Consider the following 17,543-nt stretch of genomic DNA (forward strand, 5'->3'; position numbering starts at 1 on the left):
AGTTTTTTTTCTAAATAAAGTGCATTTTTCTTTTGTACATCCATCCATCCATTTTCTACAGCCTATCTCGGCTGCATTTGGGCGGTAGGCGGTGTACACTCTGGACAAATGTTGTAAAGAATTTGAATTGTAAGAACATATGCATTAAAAATATGAAATATACGTATTGAGTGTGTTACCTTACTACAAACCCCGTTTCCACATGAGTTGGGAAATTGTGTTAGATGTAAATATAAACGTAATACAATGATTTGCAAATACTTTTCAATCCATATTCAGTTGAATAACAACATATTTGATGTTCAAACTGATAACCATTTTTTTTTTGCAAATAATCATTAACTTAAGAATTTGATGCCAGCAACACGTGACAAAGAAGTTGGGAAAGGTGGCAATAAATACTGATAAAGTTGAGGAATGCTCATCAAACACTTATTTGGAACAACCCACAGGTGTGCAGGCTAATTGTAAACAGGTGGGTGCCATGATTGGGTATAAAAGCAGCTTCCATGAAATGCTAAGTAATTCACAAACAAGGATGGGGTGAGGGTCACCACTTTGTAAGCAAATTGTCGAACAGTTTTAGAACATTTTTCAACAAGCTATTGCAAGGTTTTTAGGGATTTTACCATCTACAGTCTGTAAAATCATCAAAAAAATCTGAAAATCTAGAGAAATCACTGCATGTAAGCGATGATATCACAGACTTTTGATCCCTCAGGCGGTACTGCATCAAAAACCGACATCAGTGTGTAAAGGATATCACCACATGGGCTCAGGAACACTTCATAAATCCACTGTCAGTAACTACAGTTGGTCACTACATCTGTAACTGCAAGTTAAAACTGTACTATGCAAAGCCAAAACCATTTATCTACACTATCCTGAAACGCCGCAGGCTTGGCTGGGCCAGATCCCACATAAGATGGACTGATGCAAAGTGGAAAGGTGTTCTGTGGTCTGAAGAGTCCACATTTCAAATTATATTTGGAAACAGAGTACATGGTGTCCTCCAGAACAAAGAGGAAAATAACCATCCAGAATGTTATAGGCGCAAAGTTCAAAAGCCATCTTCTGTGATGGTATGGGGGTGTATTAGTGCCCAAGGCATGGGTAACTTACACATCTGTGAAGGCACCATTAATGCTGAAAGGTCCATACAGGTTTTGGAGCAACATATGTTGTCATCCAAGCAACGTTATCATGGACGCCCCTGCTTAATTCAGCAAGTGTTACAACAGTGTGGCTTCGTAACAACAGAGTGCGGGTACTTTCCTGGCCCGCCTGCAGTCCAGACCTGTCTCACATCGAAAATGTGTGGCGCACTATGAAGTGTAAAATACGACAGCGGAGACCCCAGACTCTTGAACAACTGAAGCTCTACATAAACCCAGAATGGGAAAGAATTCCACTTTCAAAGCTTCAACAATTATTTTCCTCAGTTCCCAAACATTTATCGAGTGTTGTTTAAAGAAAAGGTGATGTAACACAGTGGTGAACATGCCCTTTCCCAACTACTTTGGCACGTGTTGCAGGCATAAAATTCCAAGTTAATTTTTTTTTTTTTTAAATAAAGTTTATGAGTTTGAACATCAAATATTTTGTCTTTGTAGTGCATTCAATTGAATATGGGTTGAAAAGGATTTGCAAATCATTGTATTCCGTTTACATTGACATCTAACACAATTTCCCAACTCATATGGAAACGGGGTTTGTAAGTACAGTAATGTGCAACTTTACCGTAATTTTCATATGGCAAACGGCACTGTCTTGATTCTTCATCATCAGGTAGTGTCACCAACATATAACTTTTTTTTACATTTGAAAAAACTTACAAAGCAAACGTTATAAAGAAAACATGGCAAAGCCATGCCACTATCTTGTTGGTAAACAATGGTGTCAGGTTGACATGTCTTGATGACACTTTCATTAACACGAATACTTGCTTTTGAGGAATGAACATGTTCAACAAGGTTTTGCAATTTGTAATTATTGTTTTAAGAAAATGCACTAGCAAATCCTGCATCTGATGTAAAAAAATGCACCAAACCTGACTGGTCATCCACATGGATGGATGGATGGATGGATGGATGGATGGATGGATAGATAGATAGATAGATAGATAGATAGATAGATAGATAGATAGATAGATAGATAGATAGATAGATAGATAGATAGATAGATAGATAAATAGATAGATAGATAGATAGATAGATAGATAGATAGATAGATAGATAGAACAGACAGACAGACAGACTACCTTATCCATTGTATGACGACAAAGATGTCTTGTTGACCATTGGTAATCTGCTGTTGAAATTCACTTGTCCTCCAAAGTTTTTTACGCTTATTATATTTGAACTGTCCTGCCCTTCTCAGGAAACTCCTTACTTCATTGAGAACAGCAGTACATTTAGGCACTAAGCCACAGAAAAGTCCATAAAGTAACAAATGACTACTTTAAATGGTGTGAATCACACTGACGTATCCCCACTGATGTGGTGTCCTGATGTGTTAAATAAGTGTCTGAAGATCTAAGCATCTCCATTTTTGTAGTCATACATCAAAAAACATCAAGAAGCATCCTCATCTTCATTCCAGTCGTTCCAAGTAGAGAGTTTGTCCTCAACAATACACCAGATCAGTCCCCAAAATAGTGTTGCTTTGTTTTGAAAAAAAGGAGTTTGTCTTCAATCCATCAAATTCCAGAGACAGATTTTTAGCCCTGAAATCAAATCAAGAAACAAAGTTTTTGCTACAAGTTTCTAAAAGACTGCAGACGCAAGCCAAGCTCAGTTCCAGGAAAAGGAGGATGATTCACTCCTGGCCCGGCCGGTCAAACATTTGCACCTAGAACCATCACACCAAGTGTTGCCTTGGAAATGAATTACAGGCACACTTGTGCCGTCAAAAACACTCACCGCTGAGGTAAGTGGCCAGCGGGGAATTGTTAAATGGAGCAAAATTAGCAGAGAAAACATCAATTGACGTTGCCACGACTGGAAAAAGAAAAGCAGAAAAAGCCGTTACTGTACTAGATTCAAACTCACAAATGGTTGCGATAAGACAAATTTTCTTTAATCCTACAAACTAATGACCAAAAATAATGACAATAGCTTTGATGGTGGTTGTTTGTTTTTGCCTATTTGAGAAAACAATGGTAATGGAAATGATATGTTTATTTGACTGTACAAAATGCGGCTGCCAGACTTTTGACCGGTGCACCCAGAACAGCCCATATTACCCCAAATATTTGATGTTCAGACTGATAAACATTTTTTTTTTTTTTTGCAAATAATCATTAACTTTAAATTTTGATCCCAGCAACACGTGACAAAGAAGTTGGGAAAGGTGGCAATAAATACTGCTAAATTTGAGGAATGCTCATCAAACACTTATTTGGAAAATCCCACAGGTGTGCAGGCTATTTGGGAACAGGTGTGTGCCATGATTGGGTATAAAAACAGCTTCCCAAAAAATGTTCAGTCTTTCACAAGAAAGGATGGGGCGAGGTACACCCCTTTGTCCACAATTGCATGAGCAAATAGTCAAACATTTTAAGAACAATGTTTCTCAAAGTGCAATTGCCAGAAATTTAGGGATTTCAACATCTACGGTCTATAATATATTCAAAAGGTTCAGAGAATCTGGAGAAATCACTCCACGTAAGCGGCATGGCCGAAAACCAAATAGAATGACCGTGACCTTCGATCCCCCAGACGGCACTGTATCAAAAACCGACATCAATCTCTAAAGGATATCACCACATGGGCTCAGGAACACTTCAGAAAACCACTGTCACTAAATACAGTTTGTCGCTACATCTGTAAGTGCAAGTTAAAGCTCTACTATGCAAAGTGAAAGCCATTTATCAACAACATCCAGAAACGCCGCCGGCTTCTCTGGGCCCGAGATCATCTAAAATGGACTGATGCAAAGTGGAAAAATGTTCTGTGGTCTGAAGAGTCGACATTTCAAATTGGTTTTGGAAATATTCGACACCGTGTCATCTGGACCAAATGGGAAGCGAACCATCCAGACTGTTATTGACGCAAAGTTGAAAAGCCAGCATCTGTGATGGTATGGGGGTGTATTAGTGCCCAAGGCATGGGTAACTCATACATCTGTGAAGGCACCATTAATGCTGAAAGGTACATACGGGTTTTGGAACAACATATGCTGCCATCTAAGCGCCGTCTTTTTCATGGATGCCCCTGCTAATTTTAGCAAGACAATGCAAAGCCACATTCAGCATGTGTTACAACAGCGTGGCTTCGTAAAAAAAGAGTGCGGGTACTTTCCTGGCCCGCCTGCTGTCCAGACCTGTCTTCTATCGCAAATGTGTGGCGCATTATGAAGCGTAAAATACGACAGCGGAGACTGAAGCGCTACATAAAACAAGAATGGGAAAGAATTCCACTTTCAAAGCTTCAACAATTAGTTTCCTCAGTTCCCTAATGTTTATTGAGTCTTGTTGAAAGAAAAGGTGATGTAACACAGTAGTGAACATGCCCTTTCCCAACTACTTTGGCACGTGTTGCAGCCATGAAATTCCAAGTTAATTATTGTTTGCATAAAAAAATACATTTAATGAGTTTGAGCATCAAATATCTTGTCTTTGCAGTGCATTTAACTGAATATGGGTTGAAAAGGATTTGCAATTCATTGTATTCCGTTTATATTTACATCTAACACAATTTCCCAACTCATATGGAAACGGGGTTTGCATATACTCTGATGATTAACTTGTGGGATGACTGCATGTATTATGCTGATAGTATATATTTGTACCATGAAATGATTAACGTGGACCCCGACTTAAACAAGTTCAAAAACTTATTCGGGTGTTACCATTTAGTGGTCAATTGTACGGAATATGTACTGTACTTTGCAATCTACATATAAAAGTTTCAACCAGTCAATCAATCCACTCCCTCGCTTTCTCGCTTTCTTTGTCTCTTCCCCTCCCTCACGAATGCTGCTGCATGCACACAGCTTCACAATTTGTTTTGTTTTCAACCTCTTCCTAACCCTGGACGTACATTGAAAATACACACAACCCTAACTCAAAATGCCGGACATTTGAGGCATTTAAGAAACCCCACCCAGACAGCCCGGACAGCCACACAAAGGAAAAGAGGACGTATGGTCAGTCTAAGTGAAGTCACAAGTCATTGATGTTAAAGTCTAAGTCGAGTTGCAAGTCTCTTTACAGTTTGTCAAGTCTAGTCTAAAGTCACCAAATTCATGACTTGAGTCTGACTCGGGTCCAGGTCATGTGACTCGAGTCTACACCTCTGGTAAAAAGGGAAATATCATAGAACACAAAGGACATTAAAGACATTAAAAGAGCAAAGCTGATGCAACCAGCTGCCATTTCTACACACATGAACAAAAAAAGTGTAAATGTTTAAAGGCATTACATAGGCAACATATTATCTATTTGTTTATCTGTTTGTTTTACCCCTGTAAAATGGCTTCAGAAACTGTAGTATATAGTCTCCTTTCGTTTATTACTTTGTTTATTCATTACACATATATGCTGAAAAATTAAAAGTAATCAATAACTATAAACCATACTACCAATAATAAAACCCTATTTTATGACACATTTTATGTTATCAATTATTTTTGAATTACCACTGTAGTCTACCTACTTATATACTTTTAAACCAGGGGTCACCAACGCAGTGCCCGTGGGTACCAGGTCGCCCGTAAGGACCAGATGAGTCGCCCGCTGGCCTGTTCTAAAAAAAAGCTCAAATAGCAGCACTTACCAGTTAGCTGCCTCAATTTTTTTAATTTTATTTATTTACTAGCAAGCTGGTCTCGCTTTGCTCGACATTTTTAATTCTAAGAGAGACAAAACTCAAATAAAATGTGAAAATCCAAGAAAATATTTTAAAGACTTGGTATTCACTTGTTTAAATAAATTAATTTCTTTTTTTTACTTTGCTTCTTATAAGTTACAGAAAGACAATTTTGGAGAAAAAATACAACCTTAAAAATTATTTGAGGATTTTTACACACATATACCTTTTTACCTGTTAAATTCCTTCCTCTTCTTTCCTGCCAATTCGAATCAATGTTCAAGTTAGTTTTTTTTTTATTATTATTGTAAAGAATAATACATGAATTTTAATTGTATTCTTCATTTTAGCTTCTGTTTTTTCGACGAAGAATATTTGTGGAATATTTCTTTAAAATTTATTATGATTAAAATAAATAAAAATATTCTGGCAAATCTAGAAAATCTGTAAAATCAAATTAAAATATTATTTCAAAGTCTTTTGAATTTTCTTTTACAATTTTTGTTCTGGAAAATCTAGAAGAAATGATGATTTGTCTTTGGTAGAAATATAGCTTGGTCCAATTTGTTATATATTCTAACAGAGTGCAGATTGGATTTTAACCTATTTAAAACATGTCATCAAAATTCTCAAATTAATCATAAACAGGAAAAATCACTAATGATATTCCATAAATTATTTTTTAAATTTGTTCAAAAATATTTGAATTAGCTAGTTTTTCTCTTTTTGTTTCGGTTTGATTTTGAATTTTAAAGAGTCGAAATTGAAGATAAACTACATTTCAAAATTTATTTTTCTCCCCCCCCCCCCCCTCCCCTGTTTTCTCCTCTTTTAAACCGTTCAATTAGTGTTTTTTTTTTCATTATTTATTGTCTACAAAAAAACCTTCCGTAAAAGTAAAAAAAAATGTACGACGGAATGACGGATAGAAATACCCATTTTATTTATTTATATATAGATGTATTTATTAAAGGTAAATTGAGCACATTGGCTATTTCTGGCAATTTATTTAAGTGTGTATCAAACTGGTAGCCCTTTGCATTAATCAGTACCCAAGAAGTAGCTCTTGGTTTCAAAAAAGGTTGCTGACCCCTGTTTTAAACGATCTAAATCCGGAAAAATTAATCTGGGATATTTGTTTCCACCGGCATGAACATGTTGGGGGACCAAAAAATGATCGTGACGTGGTGATTGGTCACAAGCAAAATAGCATCCTCCAGACTACTACACTCCTCTGGGATTAAGTATTTTCGGATTTAAATCCAAAAAAGGACGATATCTGTTTTCCTCAGAAAAAACATAGTTTATTCAATTTGTTATTTTAATCAAGCAATTCTTCACCGACTTAACGGGTAAGTTAGCTCCGGCCTTACGAAAACAAGCTAGCATGCTTAGCTAACAACAGCTGAGCCTAATTTAGTGTAAAATCATTTAATTTGTTGTTAAACACAGCAATGTGCTAACATTCCAAGGACTCGTTGTAGTGTCGTCTAAAGTTTGCAGTGTTGACGCAATTTAGCAACTACCGTGACTTGTTGGCTAACGTTAGCACTTTTGCTTCTTTAGCTGTGTTGACGTCAGCGAACTGATAGTAGGCTGATAATACTTGTCTTTTGACCCACCATTACGTCATGCTGCTCTTGTATTTTAGATCATCCTGCCTGTTAGGACGCGTCAGTCGGGACGGATCCAACAGCACCATGAAACTGTACAGCCTCAGCATCCTTTATAAAGGAGCCACCAAATCCAACCTCCTCAAAGCGGCCTACGACCTCTCCTCCTTCGGCTTCTTTCAAAAATCCAGGTGGGTCTCACTGGTAGTACATTTTAGTTTAGGAAGGTTATGAGGTGGCGACTTGTCCAGGGTGTTCCTCACCTTCCGCCCGAATGCAGCGGAGATAGGGGTCGCCGGGGGTGCTGGAGCGTAACGGGGCAAGCGGTAGAAATGGATACCGTATTTCCTTGAATTGCCGCTGGGGCGCTAACTAATTTAAAACCTCTTCTCACTCCTGCGTTTACCAAAGGCATGCAGTAAAAGTAAGCATGCGCTATTTATTTTAAAACCTCTTCTCACTTCGGCACTTACCAAAGGGATGCTGTAAAAAATTGAGTGTGATGTAAGCTTGGACCTTAAATCCTACTGAATAACTTATAATGTTCTTCCCTTTATACAATTTCAAATTACTGGTACTGAAATCAGCCTCCATTTTGAAAATGATTACAGGGAAAGTGTCACTCGTTATGTCACAAGTTTGACCAGGCTGAATACTAAGCATGCGCTAATTATTTTGCGAAGCGAGTTTGACCCGGCAGTAATTCAAGGCAGGCGCATACTATATTCCCTGCGGCAATTCAAGGAAATACGGTATATGTAATATATGGGTTATACTTGTATAGCGCTTTTCTACCTTTTTTGAAAGGAACTCAAAGCGCTTTGACACTATTTCCACATTCACACACTGATGGCGGGAGCTGCCATGCAAGGCGCTAACCAGAACCCATCACAGGGATGGGCATTTGGTGCCGCCAGGGTGGTTTTTGACTATGCGTTAGAGATCCGCAAATATACAATTATATCGTCCGCAACCGCATCACTAAAGTCGTCATCCATCCACCCAAACCAACCTTTTATCAAAGCCACAACCACCCGCCCGTTGTTATATATCTAATATAGACGATGCAAGGCATTAGTGAGGTTAGAAAGTGTCACTCCCTCCAAATAGCACAGATACAATGGCTTTCTTGAACTGATTTATCTGAAGGCTTCCTTTCCCTCCAAATTCACCGTGAAAACTGTAATAAACAAAGCACTTTACAAACGTAAAAATAATAACATGCACAGCATGTGGCTCAAACATTTTACCAAGTAAAATACCAACAAATGACAAATACCTCGTTGGCCATACCTGGAAGTAGCTTCCTTACATCCATCGACAGACCAAACGAGACACTTAAAAAAATAAAAGTATGCCCACATACTGTTTCAAAGAGTGCTGCTCGTTTTTCGTATGTGGGTAACAACATTTAACTATTTATAAATGGTTGATTTATATAGGCTAGTAAGGTAAAGTGTTGCACCTGACAAGTTTGGGCTACCTTGCTTCTGCATCCTTCATCAGAGGTGTCACGTGATGTTAGCCTGACGACGTCTGTGACGTGTTATATGGATTGTACCATTAAGTGTTGTCAGGTACAACACTTTACTTACTAGCCTATATAAATCAACCATTTATAAATACACGTCAGTAGGCTAAATGAACCTCTTCAACATAATATTTAACTATGTATATATATTTCCGAATGGTTCAACCGCCACCTGCCCAAATATATTTAAAATCTATTTTTTGGTCATGTCACCCGCCCGACCCGCGTCCGCAGATGAGGGCGCAAACCGCACATCTCTACTCTGCGTTGACCTAGTTATCAGTACAAGGCAGAGAATTCCAAATAATGCAAAAGTGTGCAAGAATTTGATCTATGTTTAAACTTGTATACATAAATTTCATCACATGATACATTTTTATGAAAATATTTGCTAATAAATGTGAAATTTTGGTCATGAGAATATTGTTAGATTTTGACTCAAAATAGCAGGAAATGTATCCTAAGCTAACATAGATTTCAACATTTTTCTGGGGGTCGGCATTTCCCCAGACCCCCCTAGCAGGCACTTTGTGCACCCGGGTGCGGCCTTCCGCAAAGCGGTGTTTTAGGATTAAAAGATTTTCAGCTGATTTTGTAAATCTTCATTCCCATCCCTGCCATCAGGAGCAAGGGTGAAGAGTCTCGCTCAAGGACACAACAGATGTGACTAGGATGGTACAAACCCCGTTTCCATATGAGTTTTGGAAACCGTGCTACATGCAGATACAAACGGAACACAACGACTTGCAAATCCCCCTCAACGCATATTCAGTTGAATGCACCACAAAGACAAGACACTTGATGTTCAAACTAATAAACCTTATTTCTTTTTTGCAAATAATAACCAACTTAGAATTTAATGGCTGCAACATGTGCCAAAGTAGTTATGAAAGGGCATGTTCACCACTGTGTTACATCACCTTTTCTTTTAACAACACTTAATAAACGTTTGGGAACTGAGGAAACCAATTGTTGAAGCTTTGAAAGTGGAATTATTTCTCATACTTGTTTTATGTAGAGCTTTAGTCGTTCAACAGTCCGGGGTCTCCGCTGTCGTGTTTTACGCTTCATAATGCGCCACACATTTTTGATGGGAAACAGGTCTGGACTGCAAGTGGGCCAGGAAAGTACCCGCACTGTTTTACTACGAAACCACGCTGTTATAACACGTCGCTTGGCATTGTCTTGCTGAAATAAGCAGGGGCGTCCATGATAACTTTGCTTGGATGACAACATATGTTGCTCCAAAACCTGTATGGACCATTCAGCATTAATGGTGCCTTCACAGATGTGTAAGTTACCAATGCCTTGGGCACTAATACACCCCCATACCATCACAGAAGCTGGCTTTTGAACTTTGCGCCTATAACAATCCGGATGGTTATTTTCCTCTTTGTTCCGGAGGACACCACGTCCACAATTTCCAAATTAATTTGAAATGTGGACTCGTCAGACCACAGAACACTTTTCCACTTTGCATCAGTCCATCTTAGATGAGCTCTTTACCCAGGATGGATGGATGTTTGTTTTCTTGTAGGCCGTAACGGTAGATGTTTACAGAAATGCACATTCCCCACTTCCCTCGGGTGTTAAAAAAATATCCATCAACATGAGTAATAAAATATGTTCACACAAAAACAGATTTATAATTGTTATGCACAAATTGTCCAATCAGAAGCCTTGAAAATGGAGCTTCGGATGATTTGGTACCTTTATAACAACTATGTTCTCAATATAATAACACATTAGATTTACAATATTTGGTACATTAGATTAGACCCTGTTTAAGGTTATCCAGGGTAAATCCCACCTAACCTTATACGTGTTCACACACAACAATGCCACTGTTTAAGCCCCCCTCGCCCCTGTGTCCGCTGGCGCAACGCAACCTATTGCGCATGCGCGGAAAATGCGCACATCATAGTCACCTCCTTTGTGTGCAAGTTTTTAACTTATCTGTACAATATCCAGTGTTGTGGTATTTCAATTAACTGGAATCCAGTGGGCTGTGGGGCCCTATTGTAGTAAATCACACCTGAGCCATCATAAATTAATCAAATCTTTAATAAACACGTGAAAGTATAAGATGTGACAAAGAACGTTTTACAACAATCAGTCTCGGGATCTAGATATCTGGTCAAGAGACTCTTCACTCTTTTGTCTTCACCGTCATTGTACATTCGTTTTCGGTGACTTTATATACTCTGGATCTAGACATTGAGTCCGTGACATACATGGCGGACAATAACTGATAAAGAGAGTCTGCTTTGCCAGTCCAAATGTATTCGCCGTTTTCCAGTAGTCTTCCCTCGACGGCCAGGTAATACAAAGCACATGCTACCTTTTTTATCACATCCACGGGAGCTCGCATTCTCATTGACTCTCCTTCGACAAATGGACATAGTTTTTTGGTAAGTAGAATCACAGGTGACCTGGACATTCGAAAGTTCTCTTGCCGTCTGAGAAGCGTTTTCTCTTAAGGTATTCATGTGTGATTTCCACAAACGTCTGTACAAATGGAAGGAGAAACTGGGGCATGTTTTGATGACTCGCCTTCATATTTCCAGTGGTTAACTCCGAGTTACGAAACGGCATTATTATGAAGCTGGCTGTGGCGCGTTCTTTCGGACGTCACTTCCTCTCCGAACTCAGTTTGTAAATGATCAATGAGTCCATACAAAGCTAAAAGCCGGAGATTCAAGAAATACACGGCGCACTTACCCGTGTAAAAAATTGTCCGAGGAGGGGGACCTTAAATGATAGTTTAGTATGGCTGAAACGGGGCTTTGGCTAAATAATTATTCGTTTAGGGGGTTATCCGGATTAGTGTTGACATAGGCTAAGGCTAAATCATTCACCTGCCTAAAATCACCGACGGAGCCCACAGGAAACCTCATCAATTGTTGTTTGTTTTAATTGCCCTGCATGATATAGTCAAGGAGCATGCATGTGCATATACTTCTGCACAAAATAGAAACCCTCCATCTATCCATTTTCTACCGCTAGTCCCTCTCGGGGTCGCGGGGGTGATGGAGCATATCCCAGCTGCATTCGGGATATGTACTCTTAAGTACATAGGGGTGTAACAATCAATCGATATATGGGTAGATCAAATCCATCCATCCACTCGGACAGTATATATTCTTAAATGTCAAGTATATTGATCTGTGATCGGCAAGTTTGCCTTCTGGGACGGTAGGTATCGATCTAAGATCGTTTTAAAAGGGAATTTTTTTGATACTAGAAAAAGGAAAACTTTGCATTTACAGGCAATCAAAAAAAAAAAAATTGAGCGCTCATCTCAGCCGCAGGGAATTTATTTAGCAGGTAAATCTACTGTTAAAATATTGATTGTTATAGTTTTATTAAAAATTGCTTGAATGAAGAACATTTTAGCAGAAAAGGTTTCATTTTGTTAAGTCAACTTCCATTGTTGATTGCACTTTATTTAAATAAGACGTACATATAATAAATAAGACATGAATACACATTACATTAATTGTTGTTTACTTGCTTGTTTGTACTCGTATTTATTTGTACAAGAAATAACAGGATTATAGGAAATTTCACCTGCAGTTTCCGGTATCCAATTTTTATTTCATAGACACATTTGTTAATTTTTGTATGCTAATCAGTTGCAGAATCGATTTCAACTCACTGAATCGTTTCGGAACATATCGTATATCGTCTTTGAATGGTATTGACAGCCATAAATTCTGAATTGAATCGAATTGTTGTTCAAACAATGTGCTCGTAAGCCAATATTGTCATGTTTTATTATAAAATTAGGTTTAAAAACAATGTCGCACATTCCTTATGGCACAAGACAAAAGCGTTCAAAAATAGTTTTTAAAAACACCCTGTTTTAAGGGAAAAAATAAGATGTTTGCATGTGGACCAGAGAGCAAAATGTGTTTCCTAAAATATCTATTTGTGTGGACATGGCCTTACTGTCTTTGATTTTTATTGTTCAGCGTCCAGGAGTTTATGACCTTCACCAGTGCTTTGATTGTTGAACGGACAACAATTGGAAGTCGTGCCTCTGTCAAAGAACAAGGTAAAAATTGACCAATTTCAGTAATTTATTAGTCCTTTTAGTATACTACATTGAAAGAAGGGATGGGCCGGTTTATGAAAAAATCTGAACTGTTCTGTTAACCTGACCAGGTTCAGAGTTTATGTGTTGTTTGAATCATGTATTTTTTTTTATTTTGTGGAGTTCTGAAGCCTGAGGCATTTATGTCGGAAACATGGCGAGTGGAAAAGTCAGTCAGAATGAATGGCTTTGCTGAATTGTAGCACTTGGTCAGACCTGCCAACTATTCCAGACTCTCTGGAAGACTCTCAGATATTGCCTTTGTCTAACGACATCCCGGTGATTAAAGTTCAGAATCTTCTGATGTTTTTGTTTTGATATAAAATATTGTGGCTTTTGCTTGGATGTTTAAGAGATGAAAAAAGAGGTGGTCGATCAACAATCGCTTTATTAAACAATTGAAACAACATCTAAAACCGCCTCACTTAAAGCAAGCAACATTTCAAAGCACATGCAGAGGCAGATAAAGTTGCTGACTAGTAATGACACTTCAAATGCAGCTACTGACGTTTTTTGGAGTTAATGAAAAAATTGTCTGAGGAGGTTGATTGCAGCCACTAATCTGGCACTAATTAGACATCTCAGCGGTTATTTGCTATTGTAGACCCATGCACCTTTGAGAGACAACATATGAAGAACAGCTGTCAGTATAAACCAGTGCTTCTCAAATATTTTCTGTTACGCCTCCCCTAGGAAGAAGAAAGTATTTCACACCTCCCACCCCTCTCCACCGACACTATAAATAGAATCATTTGTCTATACAATTGTTACAAGTACACATCTGCATAACATTGTCAGCTTATTAACATTAAAAGAAACAACACACTGGTCTTTCTTCGTCTCTCATCATGGTTACAGTGAAGCCCAAAACTACATACGCTTCATCATATTCTGGTACTGGAAAAAAAAAAAAGCATGTTTCCCGAGGTCACCCTGGCATCGCACCACGCCCCTCAGTGGGGCCCTCCCGACTATTTGAGAAGAACTGGCATAACCAAAAGTGCTGCAGTCTTAAACTACAGGTCACAGCTAACAATATTGTTGTACTTCACAAATATTATTAATGGCTGTGTTGCTCCCACAGAGTATCTGTGCCATGTGTATGTGAGGAATGACAATCTAGGTGCGGTGGTCATCGCAGATTATGAATACCCACAGAGAGTCTGCTTCACATTGCTCGAAAAGGTATAATATATATCCATTCATCCATCCATCCATTTTCTACCACTTGTCCCTTTCGGGTTTGATTGTCACACTTCTGCGTCCATTGAAATGTGGTCTTGTGTTTTAGGTGTTAGAAGAGTTCTCCAGGCAGGTAGACAGTATAGACTGGCCCTCTGGGAACCCTGACACCATTAACTACAAAGCCCTAGACATTCACTTGTCCAAATACCAGGTTTGCAAGCTTGAAATTCACCAATACAAGTAAAATCTGGAGTTACTTGTGTGCTGAATATTAGTGTTTGTTCCTCCTCAGAACCCCAAGGAAGCAGACGCAATGACCAAAGTGCAGGCAGAGCTGGACGACACAAAGATAATTTTGGTACAGTAGCTTTCTTTTTAACAGATTTTATCGAAATGAGCCTTAAAATGATACTTCTCTAGATTTCTGGCACTAACCCTGTATAATAGCAGTCGCTCATTATTGGCATGTTGAGTAACATGTTATATCTTGCAGCACAAAACAATGGAGAGTCTGTTGGAGCGAGGAGAGAAACTGGATGATCTTGTGGCCAAGTCAGAGCACCTGGGGACCCAATCCAAAGCCTTTTATAAGACCGTGAGTACATATCTCTTTTTCATTTAGTAATTGGGTGGTGTTCATTTACTTATTGTTAGAGCAAAACACTGTTTGAGAAAATAGAAACTATTGAGTAAAGGAGTCCATTAATGCCCCACTTGCAGGCACGGAAACAGAACTCATGCTGCGAAATCATGTGATGCTGCTGCCTCATCTCTGTGGACACACCTCTCTCTGCCTTTCTGCTCAATCTGGTCCTACATCACCCATCAAGCACCAGCAACACTCGCTCAACACGACAGACGTCACATTGATGGGTGGCAAAATTTCTGCCAGGCAGCTGCGTCAGGACTTCTCTGATTTTGGACTAATGGGGGCTTAAGGAGTGATGGCGTTGGTGTCAGCGGAACCTTTGTTGGGCTTCAATAGCGGATGAGGACGTGGTAGCGTGACCGTGTATTATGGTGATGTATTGCTGAAACCATTTATTCTTATTTTGATTGAGTGACCGTACTGACACAACTATAAGACAACTCTTATTTTCAAAAGACAAAGTTACAGTATAAAACTTTTTGTGGGTATCAGATTTGTCAGCTGGTCGGTTACAATAAACAATGTCACATTTCTTATTTGTTCAACGGTTGCTTGATGACACAGCTTCATTATTTAGCATTAACCTAAAATTAGCATCATTACATCTGCATCACTCCTGGTCATTGGTGTGTATAAGTGATAGGACTAAAAGATCTGATTCACTTGGGGAGATGTCGTTTGGCGCCACCTTTTGGTTCACATGCAGGAAAAAATCAAATTCTAGGGGAGCGTGGTTATGTTTTGATTAATACAGTACATCTTATATTCCTAATGCTTAATATACTTGTTTTTAAACACAGTCTCATGAATGCTGTCATACTTCTCAATGAAGTACTTCAAACAAAAAAAGTCCACCTCAGGGCGCGTCTATTAAACGTAAATGTCTTAATTGAAGTGGACAATGACAGTTTTGTGAGATGCCCTCTTAAAAAACAAAAATGAAGGTTTGTTTTCTGTCTCAAGATGTTCATATACATTTTCAACATTCCCACTGTGGTTGATTGTGTATATTTGTGAGGTGATTGTTGCCATTACAGTGTGAAAAACATGTATTGGACCCATTATGATGTTTTTAATTCTAGTAAGGACTACAGTGGAGCCTAAGTTTATCTTTTGTCCTAAACCACTAACATTTTGGTTGCAAAATTCGAGGTGCGTCATTCAAGCATTGATTACTATTTGCCATTTTTTCCGAACTAATCTGAATTCGAACTGTTCTGCTTACAATTTAAAGGCCTACTGAAACCCACTACTACCGACCACGCAGTCTGATAGATTATATATCAATGACGAAATAATAACATGGCAACACATGCCAATACGGCCTTTTTAGTTTACTAATTTGCAGTTTTAAATTTCCCGCGAGTTTCTTGTTGAAAACGTCGCGGAATGATGATGTGTGCGCGTGACGTGACGGACTGTAAGGAAATTTTAGCAGCTGCACCAAACACAGCTAAAAGTCGTCTGCTTTAATTGCATAATTACACAGTATTTTGGACATCTGTGTTGCTGAATCTTTTGCAATTTGTTCATTTAATAATGGGGACTATAAAAAACAATGCTTTTGGTGGAAAGCGGTGGATTGCAGCTGTTTTTAGCACCGAGACACAGCCAGTGTTTCTTTGTTTGTTGTGAAGCTTTAACACAGAGCGGTCAAGCGAACATGTTTTCTCCACGTCAACCAGCATGTTTTTGGATGGGGAAATTGTGATATATATCTTACCGGAGAAATCATTGGATTATTCGTCGTCCCGCAGCAGCTGTTTAAGAGGCAGCTGTGAGCTTGGCTCCTCGGCTTCTCTCTGAGACACTTCTTGTTCACAGCAGCCATCCAACCTCGAGATATGTCTTTACAATCTTTAAAATCCCACTAAAACACTATTAAAACAATAAGCAGATAAGGGATCTTCCAGAATTATCCTAGTAAATGTGTCTAATTACATCTGAAACGCTCACACTGCCGCCACTTTTTTTTTTTCTTTTCTAGTCCTTCACTATCAATATCCTAATTCACAAATCTTTCATCCTCGCTCAAATTAATGGAGAAATTGTCGCTCTCTCGGTCCGAATTGCTCTTACTGCTGGTGATTCCCATTAAAAACAATGTGAATATGTGTGGAGCCCTGCAACTCGTGACGTCACGTCAGGGCTTTTCTATTAGCGACCAAAAGTTGCGAACTTTATCGTCGATGTTCTCTACTAAATCCTTTCTGCAAAAATATGGCAATATCGCGAAATGATCAAGTATGACACATAGAATGGACCTGCTATTCCCGTTTGAATAAGAAAATCTCATTTCAGTAGGCCTTCAAACATGCAGATATGCCTTTGGTTTTAGATGTTTATATGGGCTTTCTGCACTATGTATGCGTGTGCAACTTATCTTGTCAGAGTATGTGGCTTTTACAGTGTAAACTGTTGTGCAATATCGCTGCAGACTTGTGTACACAAGTCTTATGTCTACTTCCCCCTACATAAAGCCTGTGCAGGGTTGATTCTTGACTTAATAAACACGTGTCTGTACTGTATTAACTTTTGGTTTTATTTAGGTTCAAATTTACCATTTATTATTAAATCAATTTGTAAGAATGGTTTCATGTGCCATGTCTTTTGTTACCATTTGCTGAATTAGAAAAGTATGCTTATCTAAGTGTGAATG

The 17,543-nt window shown here is 38.7% G+C and overlaps 2 protein-coding genes across 2 annotated transcripts in view; one reads left to right on the forward strand and one right to left on the reverse strand.

Moving 5' to 3' along the window:
• Positions 1–2,849, reverse strand: part of gck (glucokinase (hexokinase 4)) — a 51,038-nt gene extending 48,189 nt beyond the window's left edge. Inside the window, exon 1 of the mRNA XM_061919500.1 lies at positions 2,261–2,849. Coding sequence (XP_061775484.1) covers positions 2,261–2,269 — 9 coding nt within the window. The 5' untranslated portion in view covers positions 2,270–2,849. The remainder of the gene's footprint in view (positions 1–2,260) is intronic.
• Positions 2,850–6,957: 4,108 nt separating this feature from the next.
• ykt6 (YKT6 v-SNARE homolog (S. cerevisiae)) lies at positions 6,958–17,476 on the forward strand. The gene is made up of 8 exons (XM_061898153.1): positions 6,958–7,162; positions 7,462–7,614; positions 12,929–13,011; positions 14,135–14,235; positions 14,342–14,446; positions 14,528–14,593; positions 14,729–14,830; positions 14,956–17,476. The coding sequence occupies exons 2-8, from the start codon at positions 7,511–7,513 to the stop codon at positions 14,989–14,991; spliced, it is 597 nt and encodes a 198-aa protein (XP_061754137.1). The 5' UTR covers positions 6,958–7,162; positions 7,462–7,510; the 3' UTR covers positions 14,992–17,476.
• Positions 17,477–17,543: the final 67 nt, after the last annotated feature.

This window comes from Nerophis ophidion, linkage group LG01 (assembly GCF_033978795.1).
Source record: "Nerophis ophidion isolate RoL-2023_Sa linkage group LG01, RoL_Noph_v1.0, whole genome shotgun sequence".
NCBI classification, from domain to species: domain Eukaryota; kingdom Metazoa; phylum Chordata; class Actinopteri; order Syngnathiformes; family Syngnathidae; genus Nerophis; species Nerophis ophidion.